The 20,196-nt window shown below is 32.7% G+C and overlaps 1 protein-coding gene and 1 pseudogene across 1 annotated transcript; both read left to right on the top strand.

Annotated features, from left to right (window-relative positions):
• The first annotated feature begins 11,099 nt into the window (after window positions 1-11,099).
• On the top strand, window positions 11,100-12,192 carry LOC131175592 (galactomannan galactosyltransferase 1-like; annotated as a pseudogene).
• A 2,227-nt stretch (window positions 12,193-14,419) lies between these two features.
• LOC110638496 (putative pumilio homolog 8, chloroplastic) lies at window positions 14,420-16,182 on the top strand. Its single transcript, XM_021789077.2, has one exon. It carries the CDS (start codon window positions 14,453-14,455, stop codon window positions 15,962-15,964), a length of 1,512 nt encoding a protein of 503 aa, XP_021644769.1. The 5' UTR covers window positions 14,420-14,452; the 3' UTR covers window positions 15,965-16,182.
• The last annotated feature ends 4,014 nt before the right edge of the window (window positions 16,183-20,196 follow it).

The raw sequence follows: 20,196 nt of genomic DNA, 5'->3' as shown, positions 1-20,196 counted from the left end.
AATTTTATTATATAAATACATGTATATTATATAAGCACTTATACTGCAATTAAATAGTAAAAATTTTTTAATGAAAAATATTTTCTTAAAAAATAATTTACAGAAAATATTTTTTATATACCAATTATTTTTTCAAAATAAATGGTGCCTACATTCTTAAAAAAATTATTACTTACTAAATTATCATAAACAGGGGATTAGAAGGGCTAACACCAGCGTCTTTTTTCTATTTTATTTTTTTTTACAGAGTTACCCCTCTTGAGCCGGAAGTAACAATGTCTGAAAAGTGACGTATGTTTTAAAGACTGGAATAAAGCTCATCTCTTGAATTTATTGAAGAAGTTTAATTTAATTTATTTTTAATTTTTAATTTAATTTAATTTATAAATTTTAATTTATGTTTAAATTAGTTAAATTAAGTAATATGTGTTATTTTTTAATATTTAATTATTTTTAATATTAAAATATTATTTTTATATTATATAATTATTTAAATAAAAAATAAAAATATTATTTTTATTATTCAATATTATTAATTAAACTGAAAATATAAAAAATATCTTTATATTTTCATATAATTAATTAAAATTTTAATTAAATTTAATTATTTAAATGACAAAATATAATTTTTGTATTTCATGCTTTTAATTTAAAATTAGAAAATTATAATTAAATAAAATTAAAAATATAAAAATATTATTTTTTTATTTCCATATTATTAATTAATATTAAAAAAGTAAAATATAAAAATAACTAATTATAGTTAATTAATTAAGATTAAAAATAATTAACTAAACAATTAACATTAAAAATTAATTAATTTTAAAAATATTTAAAAATTAAAAAAAAAAAGCAACTCAAGCATTAAAGTGGTGAGTGAGTTACACCTTCCTCAAAATTAGATTAAATTAGACATAAATTAAAATTTCTGAATTAATTGAATCAAAAATAAAAGTTGGATTAAATTCAACCTCCCAAATAAATATTGGGAGGAAATTAGACTTTATTCTTTTAAAGATTTGACAAATGGCAATCTTTTCTTTGTTTTACTTTGTTATTTATTTATTATTATTATTATTTTTGCAAATACCCATCAGCCATAAAACAAGTTTTAAGTAAGTGTCTACATGTGGCCACTGTATATTTAAGTAAATTGTATTATTATCCCTAAATTTAGAGGTTGTTTTATTTTGTCTCTACAGTAACAATAAAATCTTTAACTTTAATTATATTTAAAAAATTAAAATTCCTTTAACCTATAACAACAGATTAACAGATTAAAAAATATATAAAAAATTATTATTTTACCCACTTTCTATTTATTTTTATGATTAAATTAATTAATAATTAATTATCAATAAGATCCATTTATTTTTAATAAAATTAATATTTATTAAATCTATTAATAAAGTTATTCATTAATTTACATTTTCTTTATTATTTTTATTATTAATTTAAGTGTTATTGTAACACCCCAAAATTTTAAATTTTATGAGCATTTTGGTATTTTAATTTTATTTAAATTTTAGGAATTTTTTTGAGATTTTTCAGATTTTAAAAATCGAGTTCGATTTTTCGAAAATATAAACTTTGATGATTTTTAAAAATTAATTTAAAGACCACGTGGCAAAACTAAAAATATATTTGGAGTCTACGTATTTTTCTGAGTTTTCTGGAATTTTTTCGAAATTTTTGGACCTCGTTTTTGGTCCCGAAGCAGAGTAAAAATTCAAAATTTTGTATTTCGAATCGAACCGGCCGAATCGAACCGGACCGGATCGGACCGGTCGAATCGGATCGGCTCCCTTCCCTTTTTCTTCCCCGCGCGTGTCGTTCCCTCTCCCTTTTCTCTCTCTCTTTTCTCTCTCCTCCCTCCCCTGCCGCGACCTCCCCTGCCACCCAGTAGGCCGCGCGCCACCTGCCACCCGGCCGGTGGCCGCGCTGAGCGGTCGGAAATCGCGCGCAAATTCCCTCCCTCGCGCGCGCGGCGTTTCGGCTTCTCCGGCCAAAATCCGGCCGATCCGGCCACCAATTGGACCGGGTTTTGTGTCTAAAATCATCTACTCGGCGAGAGCTTTCCATAGACACCAAGAATGCCGAAATCCATCGAGCGGTTTGTCCAATTTTTGCTCGGGAAGTTTTTAGCTCATTTCGATCTTTGGGCTAGATTTCATTGGCGCACATTTCAGTAGAGAAGAGACCATTGATTCAGGAGGTACATGAGTTGATGGATCAAGGTTTAATCCTAGATCTTTCAGATGAGGGGGTATTGTTGGCTCACTTTTCAGTGAGGCCAGACTTGAGGGACAGAGTTAGAGTTTCCCAGCACAGAGACCAACGATTGATGAAGATTATAAAAAGAGTACAGCAAGGTGAAGGTGGTGAATTTGGATTTGCCAATGATGGCGCCTTAGTGCAAGGTTCTAGGATATGTGTACCCGATGTGGACAACCTCAGGAATGAAATCATGCGAGAGGCACACTACACATCGCGATGTCCACCTGAGTTCCACCAAGATGTACCATGATGTGAAAGATAGCTATTGGTGGAATGGCATGAAGAGAGACATAGCAGACTTTGTGTCCAAGTGCCTGACTTGTCAGAAGGTGAAGTTTGAACATCAAAGACCGTCAGGAAAGCTGCAAGAACTCCCTATCCCAGAATGGAAGTGGGAAATGATCACTATGGATTTTGTGACTGGGTTGCCTCGTACCACGCGAGAATATGATTCGATATGGGTAATTGTAGACCGCTTGACCAAATCAGCTCACTTCTTACCTGTGAAGACTACATATTACGCGTAGCACGATGCGCTCGACTCTACATTCGAGAAATAGTCGATTGCATGGAGTTCCGCTTCCATAATATCGGCGAGAGGTCCTCGATTCACTTCTCGATTTTGGAGAAAGTTGCGGGAGGCACTTGGCACCTGATTGAACTTGATGCGGCTTTCCACCCTCAGACAGACGGACAGTCCGAAAGGACGATCCAAACACTGGAAGACATGCTTCGCATGAGTGTCTTGGATTTTGGAGGTCAATGGGATGAGCAGCTAGCTTTGGTGGAGTTTGCCTACAACAACAGTTATCACTCCAGCATAGGGATGGCACCCTATGAGGCACTATATGAAAGAAAGTGTAGGTCTCCTCTGTGTTGGACAGAAATGGGGGAAGCGAAGGTGCATGATGTAGACCTAGTGCAGTACACTTCAGAGGTAGTTCCTTTAATCGAGAGCAGCTTGACTTTCAAGATGGCGAGAAGAGTTATGCAGACCCTAGACGGAGGGATGTGGAGTTTGCAGTGGGCGACTATGTATTCCTGAAGGTTTCTCCAATGAAGGGAGTCATGAGATTTGAAAAGAAGGGCAAGTTGGCACCTCGGTATATCGGACCTTTTGAGGTTACTGATAGAGTTGGAGCAATTGCCTACCGGTTGGAGCTACCACCCAATCTTTCTCACGTTCATCCCGTGTTTCACATCTCCATGCTCAGGAAATACATTCCAGATCCTTCTCATGTACTACAGCCGGATGTGATAGAGCTAAAAGAGAACTTGACATTTGAGAAGCAGCCTGTAGCCATAGTGGACTACCAAGTGAGACAGTTGAGATCCAAACAGATCCCTATGGTTAAGGTTTTGTGGAGGAGTCAGTCAGTGGAAGAGTGCACCTGGGAGTCAGAACGGGACATGCGTAGCAAGTGCCCTTATTTGTTCAATGTATAATCATGTGCTTTATTCTGCCTTGTGTAAAATTCGAGGACGAATTTTCTGTAAGGGGGGAAGAATGTAACACCCCAAAATTTTAAATTTTATGAGCATTTTGGTATTTTAATTTTATTTAAATTTTAGGAATTTTTTTGAGATTTTTCGGATTTTAAAAATCGGGTTCGATTTTCTGAAAATATAAACTTTGATGATTTTTAAAAATTAATTTAAAGACCACGTGGCAAAACTAAAAATATATTTGGAGTCTACGTATTTTTCTGAGTTTTCTGAAATTTTTTCGGAATTTTTGGACCTCGTTTTTGGTCCCAAGGCAGAGTAAAAATTTAAAATTTTGTATTTCGATTCGAACCGGCCGAATCGAACCGGTCCAGATCGGACCGGTCGAATCGGACCGGCTCCCTTCCCTTTTTCTTCTCCGCGGGCGTCGTTCCCTCTCCCTTTTCTCTCTCTTTTCTCTCTCCTCCCTCCCCTGCCGTCGATGACCACCTCCCCACCACCCAGTAGGCGCGCCACCTTGCCACCCTAGCCGGTAGTGCGCCGAAGCAGGCAGCTCGCGAATTCCCTCCCTCGCGCGCGTGGCGTTTCGGCTTCTCCGGCTGATCCGGCCACCAATTGGACCGGGTCTTGTGTCTAAAATCATCTACTCGGCGAGAGCTTTCCATAGACACCAAGAACGCCGAAATCCATCAAGCGGTTTGTCCAATTTTTGCTCGGGAAGTTTTTAGCCCATTTCGACCTTTGGGCTAGATTTCTCGAAAACCGTGAATCCCACGAGAAAACCGAGGGTACCAGCACGCTCCACTCGTCGAGAGCTTCGCGGCAACATAAAATTCGAATTTTTTCGACACCGTTTTTCGGTGGGTCCCACGGAACTTCGCAGTGTTTTTCCGAGCATTTAATGAGCTTAGAAAATTCTGAAAAATTTATGTACTAACCCCCGTGTTATGGGCTTCGTGTAGGTATCCTCGATTCGCGGAAATTCGACGATTGGCCAAGTCTGCGAAATTCGGCGAATGGACCGTTCTGGAAAAGTCTCGAATGGACCGAAGTTTTGGCTAGCCCCCCATTGTCAGACGTCCCGAGCACGTTTCCGAAGTCAGAATTGGCAAAGGTAAACCCGAACCTTGCTTTTTCATAATTTTCTAGTGCTTAAATAGGATTAAAAATCCATAAAATATTCGTGGTAGCTTAGAAAATTATGATTCTTTTTGCAATAGCTTAGTAATATTGCTAAGGACTGCGGGGCAAAGTTTTAGAATTTTTAGAACTTGTTTGGGCAGTTTTTGCAAAAATGATCAATTATAAGGACTAAATTGAAATATTACATACTGTGATGGATGATTGATTTGATGGGCCCAGGAGGGGCTGTGTGATGTGATTGAGTTGTGGACATATGGATTGTGAATATAGAAGTGTGTTTTGAGCCCTTTTGCAGGTTGGGTAGGTCCTAGGTATAGGGGAGACTCTGCCGGATTTTCGGCACGACTTAGGACGTAATTGGTCTTTTCTTGAATTGTATTGAGTCAATTGTATTAAATAATTGTAATATAATTGTCGTGTGAGACGACCTTCTTCCTCCGCCCACCGCCACGGTGATGGTCGTCAAGTCTGTGAGTAAAATATTAATTTTAATTGTAATTTCGATATTATTATATGTTCAGCATGCCCATGCATCACTTATATGCATATATTTATGTAGTTAAACTCTAGGCACGATTTATGATGCACTGATAACTATTAAAGTGCCATGATGTTGTTGTGGTAATTTGGAGCAGTGTGCGTGCGTTGGCGTGCGTGTGATGTGGTGTGGACTATGGATAGGACGGGTAGTCACGGCTTGAGTTCTTCGCTGGAACCCGATCCTTCGAGGGGTAGTCACGGCTTGAGTTCTTCGCTAGGACCCTCGATTTGTTTTATTAAGCGAAAGTCCGGCTTGAGTTCTTCGCTGACACCAGGTTGGATTTAAGAGGGCTGTATAGGGGATCAGCTCCCATATACTATGATTGATGCTACAGGTTGTGTGAGTGCTCCAAATTACCTTTTTGATGTTATGATGTGAAAATGTTGTTGCTGTTGCATTTCACTCCACAGGTTGCATTAGTACTAGATAGTTATAGAGATTATGGTTAAAATTGATATTTTACTCTCTGAGTCGAACGCTCACTTCTGTTCAAAAATTTTTCCAGGCCACAGGAGGATATTTTTGAGGTTAACCTGCTTTCTCCCTCGCAGGTCATTTATTTATGTTTGTGTAATTCTATAAACTCCTAGAATTTTCGCATGTGTTAGAAATGTTTATTTGATTTGGGTCTGTAAACTAAATTATTATTTTTGGACCTGTAAACTTAATATGCTATGCATGTTTGATGGATTGGATGAGGGAGCTGAGCTCCCATTTATTATTATGTTGATGAGTATGTGGAGGGTGAGCTGAGCTCCCCAATTGACTATATATATTGTGTTTACAGGTCGGGTGAGTCGAAAACTCCCCGTTGGAAAGTCCATTTTATGGCCGGACTCTGTCCGTTTGTTTTCTTGAAATTGGGCCCAAATGGGCCTTAGAGTTGGGTTAATGAACAGTTAGGCTTACTACGGGCCTCGGGGGCTTTAGGTTGGCCCAGGTCCTAGTGCCGGTCCGGCCCATAGGTTGGGTCGTGACAGTTATTAAACTTTAATTGAGTTTATCAATAAATAATCTATTATTCCTTTAATTTTGGAATACTATTTTCTAAATTTTATTTCAACTAAATAATTTAAGTCAAATGTCAAATAATTTACTTATTCTCTTGAATTTTAAAAAACAATTTTCTAAAATATAATTTAAATTAAATAATTAAATTTAAGTCTTATTTCATTGAGTTCATTAATAAATTAAACAATCACCATTAACTAAGGATTAAAGAGTAATTTGCATTACTGAGATCAGGAAACGGTTTAGATTCTTTTTCTCTCTCTCTTTTTTTTTAATTATCAACATTATAATATTTAAAATATTATTTTATTAAAATAACTCAACCATCCACAATCAAATAAAATAATTCTATATATTTTTTATAATAATAATAATAAATAATATATATAATTAATAATTATATTAATGAATAAAATAAAATAATTTTATTGATAAAAATTATTAATTAATTTGATTATTAAGGTGAGAGAGAAAAAAAGAATGGAAAAAACGATAAAATGTAATTTTATTTTTGAGAGATGGATAAAAGGGTAATTTTATTCTTTCTAACTTGAAAACTTGCCATTGCTATGACAGGATAGAGGGTTTTTTTGAAATAAAATTAAAATTGAATCATTTTATTGTAATAAATTGCAGACGGAAATGAAACAACTCAGCTAATGGAATTTATCCTCCATGTACTTTAATCCTCATTTCTGCCATTGATGAAGGGGCAATGCCGATTCTCCAATCAAGTCTGAAAAACAGTCCTAATGAACAATTTCTTCCATTTATTGGAAATTGCATTTAGCTTTGTTAGCATTTCTCAGTTGCTTAAACTCAACTTGTAGAGGAAAGGGATCCCTGATTTTTTTTTTTCTGTTTTAAATAATAATTTATTCCTAGATGGCATGAGCAGAGCAGAAATAAGCTAAAGTGGCCTCTGTGATTAATTTTCCAGTTAATGGCGGAGGTGGAGCCATGCTAGAATGTTATTGTACAAGCTCAAGAAAACTTTGATATTGTAAGCGGAAAAAGGCATATTCATCATGGGCTTGGCAACCCCCTCTCTGCCTTCCAAACTTTTCCATATTCCGCTTGAGTAACTTTGAAACCAATCTTGCCTATTGGGCCAAATTCTTGTCAGTGTTATCTTTCGTGTTCATATACGTTGGAAATTTACGTAGACCACTTTCATATCCTTGTGGATGACCATTCTCCTTAACTTTTTATCTATGCTTTGCATTTTCTGAAGGAAACTGAACTAAAGTAATTTTCTTTCCCCAATTCTACTATCTTCATCATATAGTAGTTGTGTTCTGAAGAAAAAGAGGGGATTTGGAGAGGGAGGTAGATCGGCCAAGCAAGGTAGGTTATCCTTTAACACTTCTCCTTTCTTTCCTTGAATTTTCAGCCTTCTTATGACTTCAATTGGAATTTTAGAGTGTCGACTGGAGAAATTGAAGCAAATAAAAAAAAAAGGGAAAAAAAAGTTAAGGGTTTTGGCCAAGCTATGTGAGGAAAAATCTAATCTCTTTCATTTTTTTTAATTCTTTAATAGAATCTTTTTAATACATTATATTTCCAGTATTTCCAATTATGAGTTTGAGGTAAAGATTATTAAGGAGGAAAGGCAAAATAACTTTCTTATTAATGTGAAGAATGATGATCAAAGTTGAAGTGAGAGTAAATTAGGAGTTTACAAAATTGAAGAAATGCATATAGCTAATTCATTATGTGTGTATGATATGTGAAAGGATGAATAGGAGAATCAATAAATAATCAGATGCTTCGATTCTTATTTTGTTGATGTTCGAAATGTAGCTAGCTAGTAGCTACTACTGAATTTTAATTTACTTTTCACTGCTATTTATGCGCTCTGAGCAATGGTCATGCCCATTTAAACAGAGATTAAAGTCGCTTTCTTTTCCCTCTTTTGCTTTTTTCCCTCTGAGACTTTAGGTTTTTTCTGTAGAGTTTCGTTGACCATCTCCTGCCCTTTGGACGGAGGATGGCTCTCTTTCCCCAGCCCAGTGTGGGAGTCCCCTCACCCTGCCCAAGGACTATAGATATTTTTTAGATTTTGTTTGGTTGTTTGCAGGTTTGAGGCTTATTTATAAGAGACCTAGGCACACCTGTGATGGCTTGGTTTTTTAGTTCAGTGGCAATAGAGTTCTCTATGGCTGTGAATTTGCTGAGGGGTTGGTGTGAGCCTTTGAATCGCATGAGAGAAAGCGCTTCATTCGATGGTTCCAAGGCAGAGAGACCTCGAAGGTTCAAGTGTTGGTGACCTGTCTTTGACCATTGCCTCCCTCTATGAGCTCTCTCTCTTTCTTCCCTATTTATTCTCTCTAGTTTGGTGTGATTCTAGTACCATGATTGTGTGCTTTTCTATTTTATTGGGACCTTCAGACTTGCTCATTACCGTGAGTTTTTGTTGTACCATGGTCCTTTTCTTTCAAACAAAACGCCATGCAAGGGCCTACGAGTGAGTTTCATTTTGTGTTCTCCCTCTCATGGTGGTGGATGTCTGGAAGAAAAGAAGCGGTTTTTTTCTAGATGGAATTTAGCTTTGGATGCAGCGCTGCGTCTGCCTACCGAGCGGGTTTGGGTCCAAATCCTTAACCCTTCTCAGTTAGGGTTTACGATCGGGTCTTTGAGACTTTGGGCTTGTTTGAATTAATCTGTAACTGATATACATTGGTGATAGTATTCTTGTTAGGTGATAGTGATGATAAATTTATTTATATTAAGTGTTTGGTAAAATTATATTTAACTGTTGCTGTTAATATGTGAAATGACTAATAATGGTATATATTATATAATTTATTTTATTATTTAAATAAATATAAAATTATAAATTTATTATATTATATTATTTATTTTATTATTAAATATATAATTATTAAATTAATATATTATATTATTTAAATAAATATATAATTATTAATCTTTTATATTATATAATTTATTTTAGTATTGAAATAAGAAAATAATTATTTTTTTAAGATAATTAAATAATTTTAAAAATATAGATAAAATAATAAAATAATTATTATTGTTAATAGAAAAATTTATAATTAATTTTAAGTTTTTGGATATAAATAAATATTTTATATTTTATGTTATTAATAAAAAATATTTTAACAAAGTTGAAATACGTTAATTAAAATTATAAATAAAAAAATAAAAATATTAATAATATTAATTTTCAAGTTAAATAAAAAAGGGTAATATGGTCAAAATAAAAAATAAAATCATATCATTTATCGGTGATGAAAACATTCTAAAAATAGAGTGATATAAACTATGGTGATGGGTATTATATCGGTTATCCATTATCATCTATTTTTAAACATCAAACACCATTTATCTATTTTGATGTTTATCGGTATCATTTGCACTATGAGCAAACCAAACACTCCCTTTTTCTTGTGGGCTGGGGGCGGTTTGGGTTGATTGTAATGGCCATGGGACTCCTGTCAGGCTTAAGGCATGATTTGTAATTTGCCTTTAGGATGCAGTCCTTATGTAATGGGCTTTAAGCCTTTAATTTCAATGGAATTCTATTTTTTCAATATATATATATATATATATATATATATATATATATATATATATATTATTTTTCCTGAAAATATGAAATATATAATCAAAGGGTAATAATTATGAAATATCTATGGGCTCAGTTTTCTTTTTTTAATTAAAAAAAAACGGACTTATTGGAATAAAAACTACCAGAAGGATTGGGAGTAGTTGTGAGTTGAGTTTCTTGGATATTTCCATGTTGTTCGACACTTTTGATTGTATGGTGGCCTATCAAACTTCTCCATTTTGCTATGGATTATTTTATGCACTTATCCAAATCACATTCACTAGTGAATATTTAATATTTTTAATTGTATAATAACCATGAGATTTATTAATTAATTGATATAAATAGATAATTTGATTTGATTTTAATTTTTAGGTCTTTTGGTTATTTCAATTTGATTCAATTTTAGAGATAAAATCTTTGAAAAAATTGAATTAAACTGAATTAAATAAAGATATGTTCAATTCAAAATAAAAATAATAAAATAAAGTGAAAATCAGGGTTGAATCAAAGTAAAAATCATAAAATAAAATTGAAAATCCCAAATTTATCAATTCAAACAGAACCAAATTAGATTAATTCAATTTAATTTTTTTAACATTTTGATTTGATTTAAAATATTTATAAATTTAATTAATTCAAATTTAACAATTTAATTCAATTCAATTTTACGTGAAACCCAGCCCTACAAGTAATCAAGTTCATGTTATTAGTTCAAATGCATTTGCATTCTCTACCACTCTAAATTAATGATACATGGAGATTTACATCGCATTAATTTCTTCTTTGACTTTTTTAATTTTATAATAACAATACTTATACTTTTTGGTGTCCCCCACATGGAGGGAATCAAACCCAACATGCAAAACACTCAACTGTACACACACACATTAGAATCCGCCATCACTTCCACTGCTAAGAAAATGCTGTCTACAACAGCAAACACATAATCCAAAATAGAGCCTTTTCATTAATAGCTGATGGGTTTCTCTTTGTTGGAGCACTGGTGGCGGTTTCACTGTTTTGTCTTTCCTGTCCCTAGTAAGTCCTAACCTCAGTTTCCCAACCCCAGTCACTAAACCAGCAAGCAACGTGCAAACCATTAAAATGTGCTACGATACACCTGAGCCTACTTTCTATGATGACACAAATTTTAGCTGCTCAATTGAGAACTCCATGAAAGAGTGGGTTGCAAAAAGAAGAGAGTGGCTGAAGTGTCATCCTACATTTGCTGCCACTGCAAGCGATCGGATTTTCCTAGTTACAGGATCACAACCACAGGCATGCAAAAATCCGATGTGGATCATGTGTTATTGAGATTGTTCAAGAACAAAGTTGATTACTGTCGGATACACGGGTATGAAATTTTCTACAATAATGTTTTATTACATCCAAAAATGAAAGGGTTTTGGGTCAAGTACCCCATTGTTGAAGCAGCCATGTTGGCTCGCCCGGAGGCCGAGTGGATATGGTGGGTTGATTCAGATGCAGTGTTCACTGACATAGAGTTCAAGGTCCCATTAGAGAAGTACAAAGACTACAACCTTGTAGTTAATGGCTGGTCATCTCTGGGGTACAAGAAGCAAAGCTGGACTAGTGTCAATGCAGGTGTGTTCTTGATCAGGAATTGTCAATGGTCGATGGACTTCATGAATGCCTAAATTAGGATGGGTCTACAAACGCCAAACTACGAAATGTGGGGCAAAATTCAAAGATCAACATTCAAAGACAAGATGTTTCCTGAAGCAGATGATCAAGCAGGTTTGATTTATCTTCTTTTGAAAGAGACGGAGAAATGGGGGGGCAAGATTTATTTAGAGGACAAGTATGACCTCCAAAGGTATTGGCTAGATGTAGTAGATGCATATGAGAACATCACCCAAAAGTACCTGAAAATACAAAAGGAGGTGCCTTCTTTAAGAAGAAAGCATGCAGAGAAGGTGAGCGAGAGCTATGGTGCATCATGGGAGCAGCATCTAAGAGCAGCTTTAAGAGAAGGCCTCTTATTACACACTTTACTGTGTGTGAACCATGTTCTGGTGACCCCAGTCCTGCATATTCTTGGGAGGCTTGTTTCAATGGAATGCAAAGAGCTTTGAACTTGGCAGATAATCAGGTGCTTCTTAATTATGGTTTTTTGCATCAAAATCAGCTGGATTCTTCGTCAGTGTCGCCTTTGCTGATTGATTTACCATCTTGAACACTCATCACTTTTTAGGAAACTGGAAGTAATTAAAGAAATTAATTAATTTGTTCATGTAGCGTGTAAAGTATCTTGAACACTTGAAAGCAGCTTTATCTCGAAGGATATCACATGAACAAGAATAAAGCATGCTCTTAATTAGCATGTAAATTTTATTGACAATTGTGATTTTTTTTTTTAATTTTTAATTGATTCTAAGAATCCTTTGCTCTTTTAATATTTTCTCTATTCCTTTCTTAATAAGTGGGTTTATTTAAAAAATCCATTTCCCCACATCCTTGCTCACTGAAGTTCCAAATGAAAGATTACCTTGTCAACATCCTATCTTTTTCATTCTTTGTCAGTCTATATATATATATATATATATATATATATATATATATATATATATATATATATATGAATGAAGGGAGACACAAAGCACAAGACAGAATTAGGAAAAATAATTCCTACTATAACCATAAGCTATACCACATTGATCATGAAAAATCCAATTTAGTTATAAAAATTTCAAAATAATTAAATAAGCTTTTTCAGCTAAATGTTTATTTTCCCCTTATATTTATCGGAATAATCAATTTAACTCATTTCAACCTTCTGTTCAAATTAACATAAAAATTGACCTTAAACTCAATTTAGTCTAAAAATAAAATTTTAAGGCTAATTTTTTAAATTGCATGATTTATAAAAAAAAATAAAGAAAATTTTTTTAATTTTTGAATTAAATTTATTAATTTTTTAATTTAGTCCACAAATTAAGGAACTCAATTTCTTAACTTACTTGAATATATTTATAATATTATTTTATAAAAATTATTATATAAATCTCATTAGTTATAACTAATTTCAAAACATAACATGTACGTTTATATGTTAAATTTATGATAAATTAAATTTAAATAAATTTTTTTATTACTTTAAAAAAATTTTTCTATACAAAAATTATTTTTTATATAAAAGTGGTTTTTCACAAAATAAATAGAATCTTAAGAATCCAAATTAAGATTAAGCATGAATAAAGCAGACAGAATATATCAATTTTTAATTTTAAAAAATACTGAATTATTAGATAGCCAGTTGCCTTGATATGTATTTATTATGGATAATAATCAACTCAATTTAGTCTATAAATAATATTTTAGAATTAAAATTTTAAATTTATTGATTTAGCAAAAAAAATAATATCTTCTTGATTTACTTGATTATATGTAAAATATTATTTTATGAAAAATTCTTATATAAATCTTGTTGATAATAGACTATATATATATATATATTAAATTTATGATAAATCAAAATTAGATAAATTTTTTTATTATTTTAAAATTTTTTTAAAAAAGGTAACTTTTTACCTTCTAAGAACGTTGATGATTTCAAACGGAACTTTTGGGATAAAGTACAGATTACATTAAGGAAATTTATTGATATTTAAGAGTCAAGAATAAGCATGAATAGAGAAAATACATAAATTTTCAATTTGAAGAAATACTGAATTATTAGGTAGCCAATTGCCTTAATATTTATTTATTATGGATAACTTTTTAAAAGTGAGAATGAATTAATTTTAATTATAAAATTATATTAAATATAAATTATATAAAATTTAATTGAATTATATATTTTAAATTATGTCATATAAAATAGTTGGATTAATTTTCAAATAAAATTAATAATATTCAAAATTTTAAACATATATTTATATAATGTATGAAAAAATATTTAGTCTTATTTTACATGTAAATAAATTACAGTATAAGACAAATATTTAATGAAGCGAGTCAAAATTGTGCTTAATTTATCATTACAGATTGTATTATTTTTTCTTTTTTTTTTTTTTAAAAAAAAAAGACTTTAATTTTCAGTGTCCAATTGTTTTTTAAAAATACTTTTGAGTTTATCTTTTATTGGTAGTTTTTGAATGGAAAAGGAGTATCTTGCACTATAATTGTGTATCTAATCATCTTGTATTTATATTTTGGCAATAAATTAATTATCCATCAAAGTCTAAATTGAATCACAATACAAGATTTTAAGGATTTCCTGAAACCGGCACTTTACCTGGAAAGAAATGGTAATCCTTACCAATTACAAACTAGAATTCTCCTAGAATTCCGAGTGAAATAGGATTTAGAATGGCTATTAGCTATTCTTATGTATATATATATATATCACCACAATTGCCAAGAGGTTCCTAAGTTGCTTTGTCTTCACATTGTTTCTTGAAATTCTTGTTTCTTTTGCTCTGTAATTTTCAACCATGGAGAAGGAGAAGGAGAAATCAGTTGCTAAGCCTAACAATTCAGAAACGCCCAAGTCTCCCAACTCAGTATTTTCTATGGATTCTTCTATCGAGAGCCTCACCTTCTCGGTAGGGAATCTTTCCCTGAAGAATGGCAAAATTCACAGCATCTGCAAGGGTACTTCTTCTATGGACAATGGCAGTTCTTTGGCTTTTTCCGGTGGTAACACTTCAAAGAAAACCCAAGAAGTTGGAGCTGATATTCAAGAAACTGGGTGGTTAGAGAATTCAAAGCCAGTTCCAACGCCATTGTATCCACAAAGAATCTGGGGAGTCGAGAATGCAAGAAGGCCTCTGTTTTCGGACCTGCAACTTTCTGTGCCTGCTTTCTATCAATCAAATAACTGGGGTGGTGCTCGCAACTCCACGCCTCAAGAAAGCAGGGAGAACTTCGGCACTGTCTGTCAAGATTCTACAACGGGTAGGCAGAATCAAGAAAGCGTTAATGGAGCTGTGCCTTCTGGGGGTAAGATAGAAAGGAATGATTTTATTTCACTTGCTGTGAATGAAAATGGGTCAAAGATACTTCAGAATATATTAAAGTCGAGGGATCCAGAGCTTACAAGTCAAATACTCGAAAGGTTTTTAGCCTCATTGCATGGAGTCCCCATAATCTGCGTTCTTATGACTAATGAATGGGGATGGCATGTTTGTTCCAAGCTGATTGATTCTTGCAATGATCAACAGTTGGCAATTATTGTAGAGACGATCACCATGTGCCAGGATCTGTTTATTAATTTATCAAACAACATATACGGTTCCAAGTTGATCAAGAAGATGATCAAATTGCTCAAACGATCGCCCTTAATCCATTGGCTGACACTCAGTCTCTACGCTTGTTTCTACCCTCTGATGATGGATCGAATCGGATCATATGTTTTGAGTTACTGCTTGGATTATCTTGATGTTAGGCAGAACGCTCTACTGTATGAATCAGCCATTTCGCTTTGTCTTCACTTAGCAACGCATGAGAATGGATGCATATCTTTGAACAACTTCATAGACAAAATCCAAGGTTCGCACCGGCAACGCCTCCTGGAGTTAATCTCTAAAAATGCAGTTTTCCTCTCGCAGGATCCTTCAGGGAACCATGTTGTGCAGAAGGTCCTGGCGCTTGAAAATCCAATCTTTACTGAAAGAATATGCTCTTCGCTCAGAGGTCACTATAAAAGGCTTTCACTGCAGAAATGGGGCAGTCATGTAGTTGAAAAATGTTTGAGGTCTACAGCAATGGAATGTGCAGTTGAGGATCTTCTAAGTAGCAGCAGCAACCAATTATTGCAAGTGGCCAGAGATCAATTTGGTAATTATGTGATCCAGAGTGCATTGAAAGTCACTAAGAAGACGAATAATCCACTCCATCTAGAGCTTCTGAGGAGCCTACAACCACATCTCGAAACTCTCCGGAAAGGATTTGGAAGGAATGTCTTCAATTTGATTGCTAATGGGGTTCCAACTGATGAGGCTTGATTCCATCTCATAACAGTATAATTTACTAGTATGTTGTTTTCGTTTAGTATTCCTTTTATCTTCTGAGTTCCGATGAGTGTTTTAGTGGGTGCTGCCCTTCAGTTTTGTAGGCACTGTATTACAGTTTAGTACTTCGTCAGTTTGTTTGGTTTTGGCTTGAATCTTGGTTGTAATTTTTTAACCTGGATAGTCGATTGGTAATAAAATTCTTTTTTTGGTTCAGGAGAAAAAAAAAAAAAAAGCCTGATTGTTGTTCTTCAATATTTTATTTAAATCAACCAAGCCAGAACTTTGTAAATTATTAGAATCGGACTCAATTTAAAATAAAATTTTTGAGTTGGAGTTCTATAAAAGTCCTAAAAGCTATTTGATTTTATTACTTATTTTTAATTTTTGATTTACAATATATTTTTTAATTTGTGAGTCAATTTAAAAATAAATAGTTAATTTTTTTGATAAAATTATTTAAAAATAACTTTTAAATAGTTTAAATGTTTGGTTAAGAGGTATTCAAAAGTAATTTAATTAGTTAATATTAATATATATATATATATATATATATATAAATAAATAAATAAAGTGTTGTAATTATTAAAATAAAGATAATATTAGTATTTAAAAAAAAAAAGGATAATCTAGTTTTTTTAACTTAGTAAAAAAGTAATTTTAAAATAAATAAATAAATTATATGTAAAGTATTTTTATTTACAATTTTAATTTATTTTAAATAATTTTTTTTAATTTATATATTAAATCAAATAATAATCTATTAATAATTTTTTATTTATAAATAAATTTAATTAACTTATTAATCAAATCAAACACCTTCTAATATCTTAATTTGTTGTTTTCATTTACTACTCTTATCCTCTGATGATTGCTGTATGTTGGAATAAAATTGTAATTGTATAGAAAAAAAAAAGTGATTTAGCATTATTATTATTATAAGTTGAAAACTTAAAAAAAAAAAAAAGAAGCACTGCTTTAAAAAACAATATATACAGAAATATTTATTAAAAATTTTAAAATTTAATATATTTTAACTATAAAAACTACAAAACATCAAAATAATTATGCAGGAAAAAAATTTATTTAAATTTAATTTATTATGTGAATTTTAATTTTAACTGCTACATGTAAATCCTATCACAAATATCGTGCTCAAGCAAAATTAGTTTGATCGGACATTGTCCAGATCTTGTCAGTGAATTCTCCAGAATCGATCAAATGAATAAAGAAAAAAAAAATAATAATAATAATAAAATGTGCATCAGGATGAAATGCTTCTAGTGGGGGATTGTTTACGCCAGTGTACCCTAGAATAATAATAGAGCCATTTTTCAAATCAGGATATTCGAAAAAAAAAAATTGTAGAACCGAGACGAAGAGAAAATAATTTCGATATTAGAATTTTTCAATTCATCGTTTACCGGTTGTAGTGATAAACAATGGGTGAGAGATAATTCACTATTATGACTGACGAATAATGATGTTTATGTAATTTTTTCATTTTTTATTATTTTTAATATAAAATTCGTTAATAGTATTTTTATTCTTTATAGTTTTTTTAAGGTGAAAATTTTTATTTTTAATGTAAATATAAACTAGATATTAGAAAACTATGCATTCAGGAGAGAAAAGTAAAGAAGTGGATAATTCAGAGAACAAACTGTGGTTTACCGGAAAGGAGAGAAATAAGAACGGAGTGGACATAATCATAGACAGGACATTGAAAGACGCAGTAATAGCTGTGAAAATAGTAGGAGATAGAATTATACTAATAAAGCTAGTACTAAAAGGAGAAACAATAAATATATTTAGTGCTTATGCCCCACAAATAGAACTAGATAGTGAGAGTAAATAAAAGTTTTGGGAAGATATAGATGATTTAATGTAAAGCATACCGAATGAAGAGAATGTTTTCATTGGTAGAGATTTGAATGGACATGTAAGAAGTGATAGACAAGGGTATGAGAATGTTCATGGAGATTTCGGTTTTGACAGTCGAAATGAGGAGGGAAAAAGCATCTTGGATTTTGCTATGGCATACGACCTAATACTAGCAAATACCTACTTTATAAAAAGAGAGGCATATTTAGTGACTTTCAAAAGTGGGTAGCATAGAAGCCAAATCGAGTTCCTCTTAACTAGGAAGACAAATAGAGCTCTATGCAAGGATTGCAAGGTCATTCCAGGAGAGGCTTTAACAAGTCAACATCTGTTGGTGGTATTGGATGTCAAGTTTAGAAACAATTCAAGTAAGGTCAGAAGAAATAGTGTAGCTCGAACAAAGTGGTGGGAGTTCAAAAGAGTAAAGCAAATAAAGTTCAAAAATGAGCTTCTCGAGTCTGAAATATGGAAGCTAGATATGGAGGCCAATGATATATGGATACAGATAGCATCAAAGATTAAAGAATTAGCTAGAAAAGTACTTGGAGAGTCTAAAGGAATAGACCACCCTCAAAAGAGAGATGGTGGTGGAATGAGGAAGTACAAAAGGCAGTAAAGAGAAAAAGAGAATGGTATAAGAAATTACCTAAATGTGATAATAATGAGACATATGAACAGTACAAGATAGCAAAGAAAAAAACAAAAAAGGAAATTAGTCAAGCAAGAGCACAGGCCTTTGAAAAGTTATATGAGAAACTTGAAACTAAAGAAGGGGAGAAAGACATTTATAGATTAGCAAGGATAAGAGAAAGGAAATGTCAAGATCTCAATCAAGTTAGGTCCATTAAAGATAAAGAAGGAAAAGTGTTGGTGAAAGATGAGGACATTAAAGAAAGATGGAAAAATTATTTTAATGATCTCTTTAATAATAGTCAAAATGGTAATAGCGTGAATACAGATTATAGAACAATAGAAAAGAATGTGAATTATACTAGAAGGATTAGATCTTTAAAAGTAAAGGAAGCACTTAAGAGAATAAAAGTGGATAAAGTCTGTGGACCCAATGAAATACCAATTGAAGTGTGAAAGTGTTTGGAAGATATGGGAGTGGAATGGTTAACTAAATTATTTAATAAGATTCTAAACTCAAAGAAAATGCCTGATGAATGGAGAAAGGGTATTTTAGTGTCTATTTTTAAAAATAAGGGAGACATACAGAGTTGCTCAAACTATAGAGGAATTAAACTCATGAGCCATACTATGAAGTTGTGGGAGAGAGTTGTGGAGCATCGACTACGTCAAGATACTTCTATCTCTCTCAGTCAATTTGGTTTCATGCCCAGTCGTTCAACTGTAGAAGCGATCTTTCTCATTAGAAGCTTGATGGAGAAATATAGAGATGTGAAGAAAGATCTACACATGGTTTTTATTGATTTGGAGAAGGCTTATGATAGTGTTCCAAGAGATGTTTTATGGAATGTGTTAGAACAAAAGAGGGTATCTATTAGGTACATACAAGTATTAAAAGATATGTATGAAAGAGCAATTACTATTGTGCGCACAGTGGGAGGGGACACAAGAGATTTTTCGATCTCAATTGGATTACACCAAGAATCTGCCATAAGCCCTTACCTTTTTACATTAGTTTTAGATGAATTGACGAAACATATACAAGAGAGTATTCCTTGGTGCATGATGTTTGCGGATGATATTGTTCTGATAGATGAGACACGAGAAGGAGTCAATAGAAAGCTAAAACTTTGGAGAAGTACTATAGAGTCAAAAGATTTTAAGTTAAGTAGAACGAAGACAGAATACATGCATTGTAAGTTCAGTGAATGCTAAACTGGTGATAGGGAAGGAGTTTGTTTGAATGGAGTGGTACTGTAACAAAGTAATCACTTTAAATATCTAGGCTCAGTCCTTCAAGTAGATAGGGGATGTGAGGAGGATGTTAGTCATAGGATTAAAACCAGATAGTTGAAGTGGAGACGTGCTACGGGAGTTTTATGTGATCATAAGATTCCCAATAAGTTGAAAGGAAGTACAGCCATACGACCGACTATGTTATATGGTAGTGAGTGTTGGGCACTGAAAGAGTCGTATGCCTCTAAGATAAGAGTTGCAGAGATGAAAATGTTAAGGTGGATGAGTGGCCATACTAGACTAGATAAAGTCCGTAATGAGAGTATTAGAGAAAAGGTAGGAGTGGTGCCAATTAAAGATAAGTTGAGAGAAGGGAGATTGAGGTGTTTTGGTCATATGAAGTGTAGACATATGGAGGCTCCAATTAGACAAGTAGAACACATTAGGTTAGAGTATAGAAAGAAAAAAAAGGGGTA

Source organism: Hevea brasiliensis, chromosome 17 (assembly GCF_030052815.1).
Source record: "Hevea brasiliensis isolate MT/VB/25A 57/8 chromosome 17, ASM3005281v1, whole genome shotgun sequence".
In the NCBI taxonomy this organism is placed as follows: domain Eukaryota; kingdom Viridiplantae; phylum Streptophyta; class Magnoliopsida; order Malpighiales; family Euphorbiaceae; genus Hevea; species Hevea brasiliensis.
Note: the sequence above shows the minus strand (reverse complement) of the source record. Positions and strands in the feature narration are given on the sequence as shown.

Coding starts and splice junctions, on each gene's coding strand:
- LOC110638496 (XM_021789077.2), top strand. CDS start 14,453: ATGGAGAAGGAGAAGGAGAAATCAGTTGCTAAGCCTAACAATTCAGAA.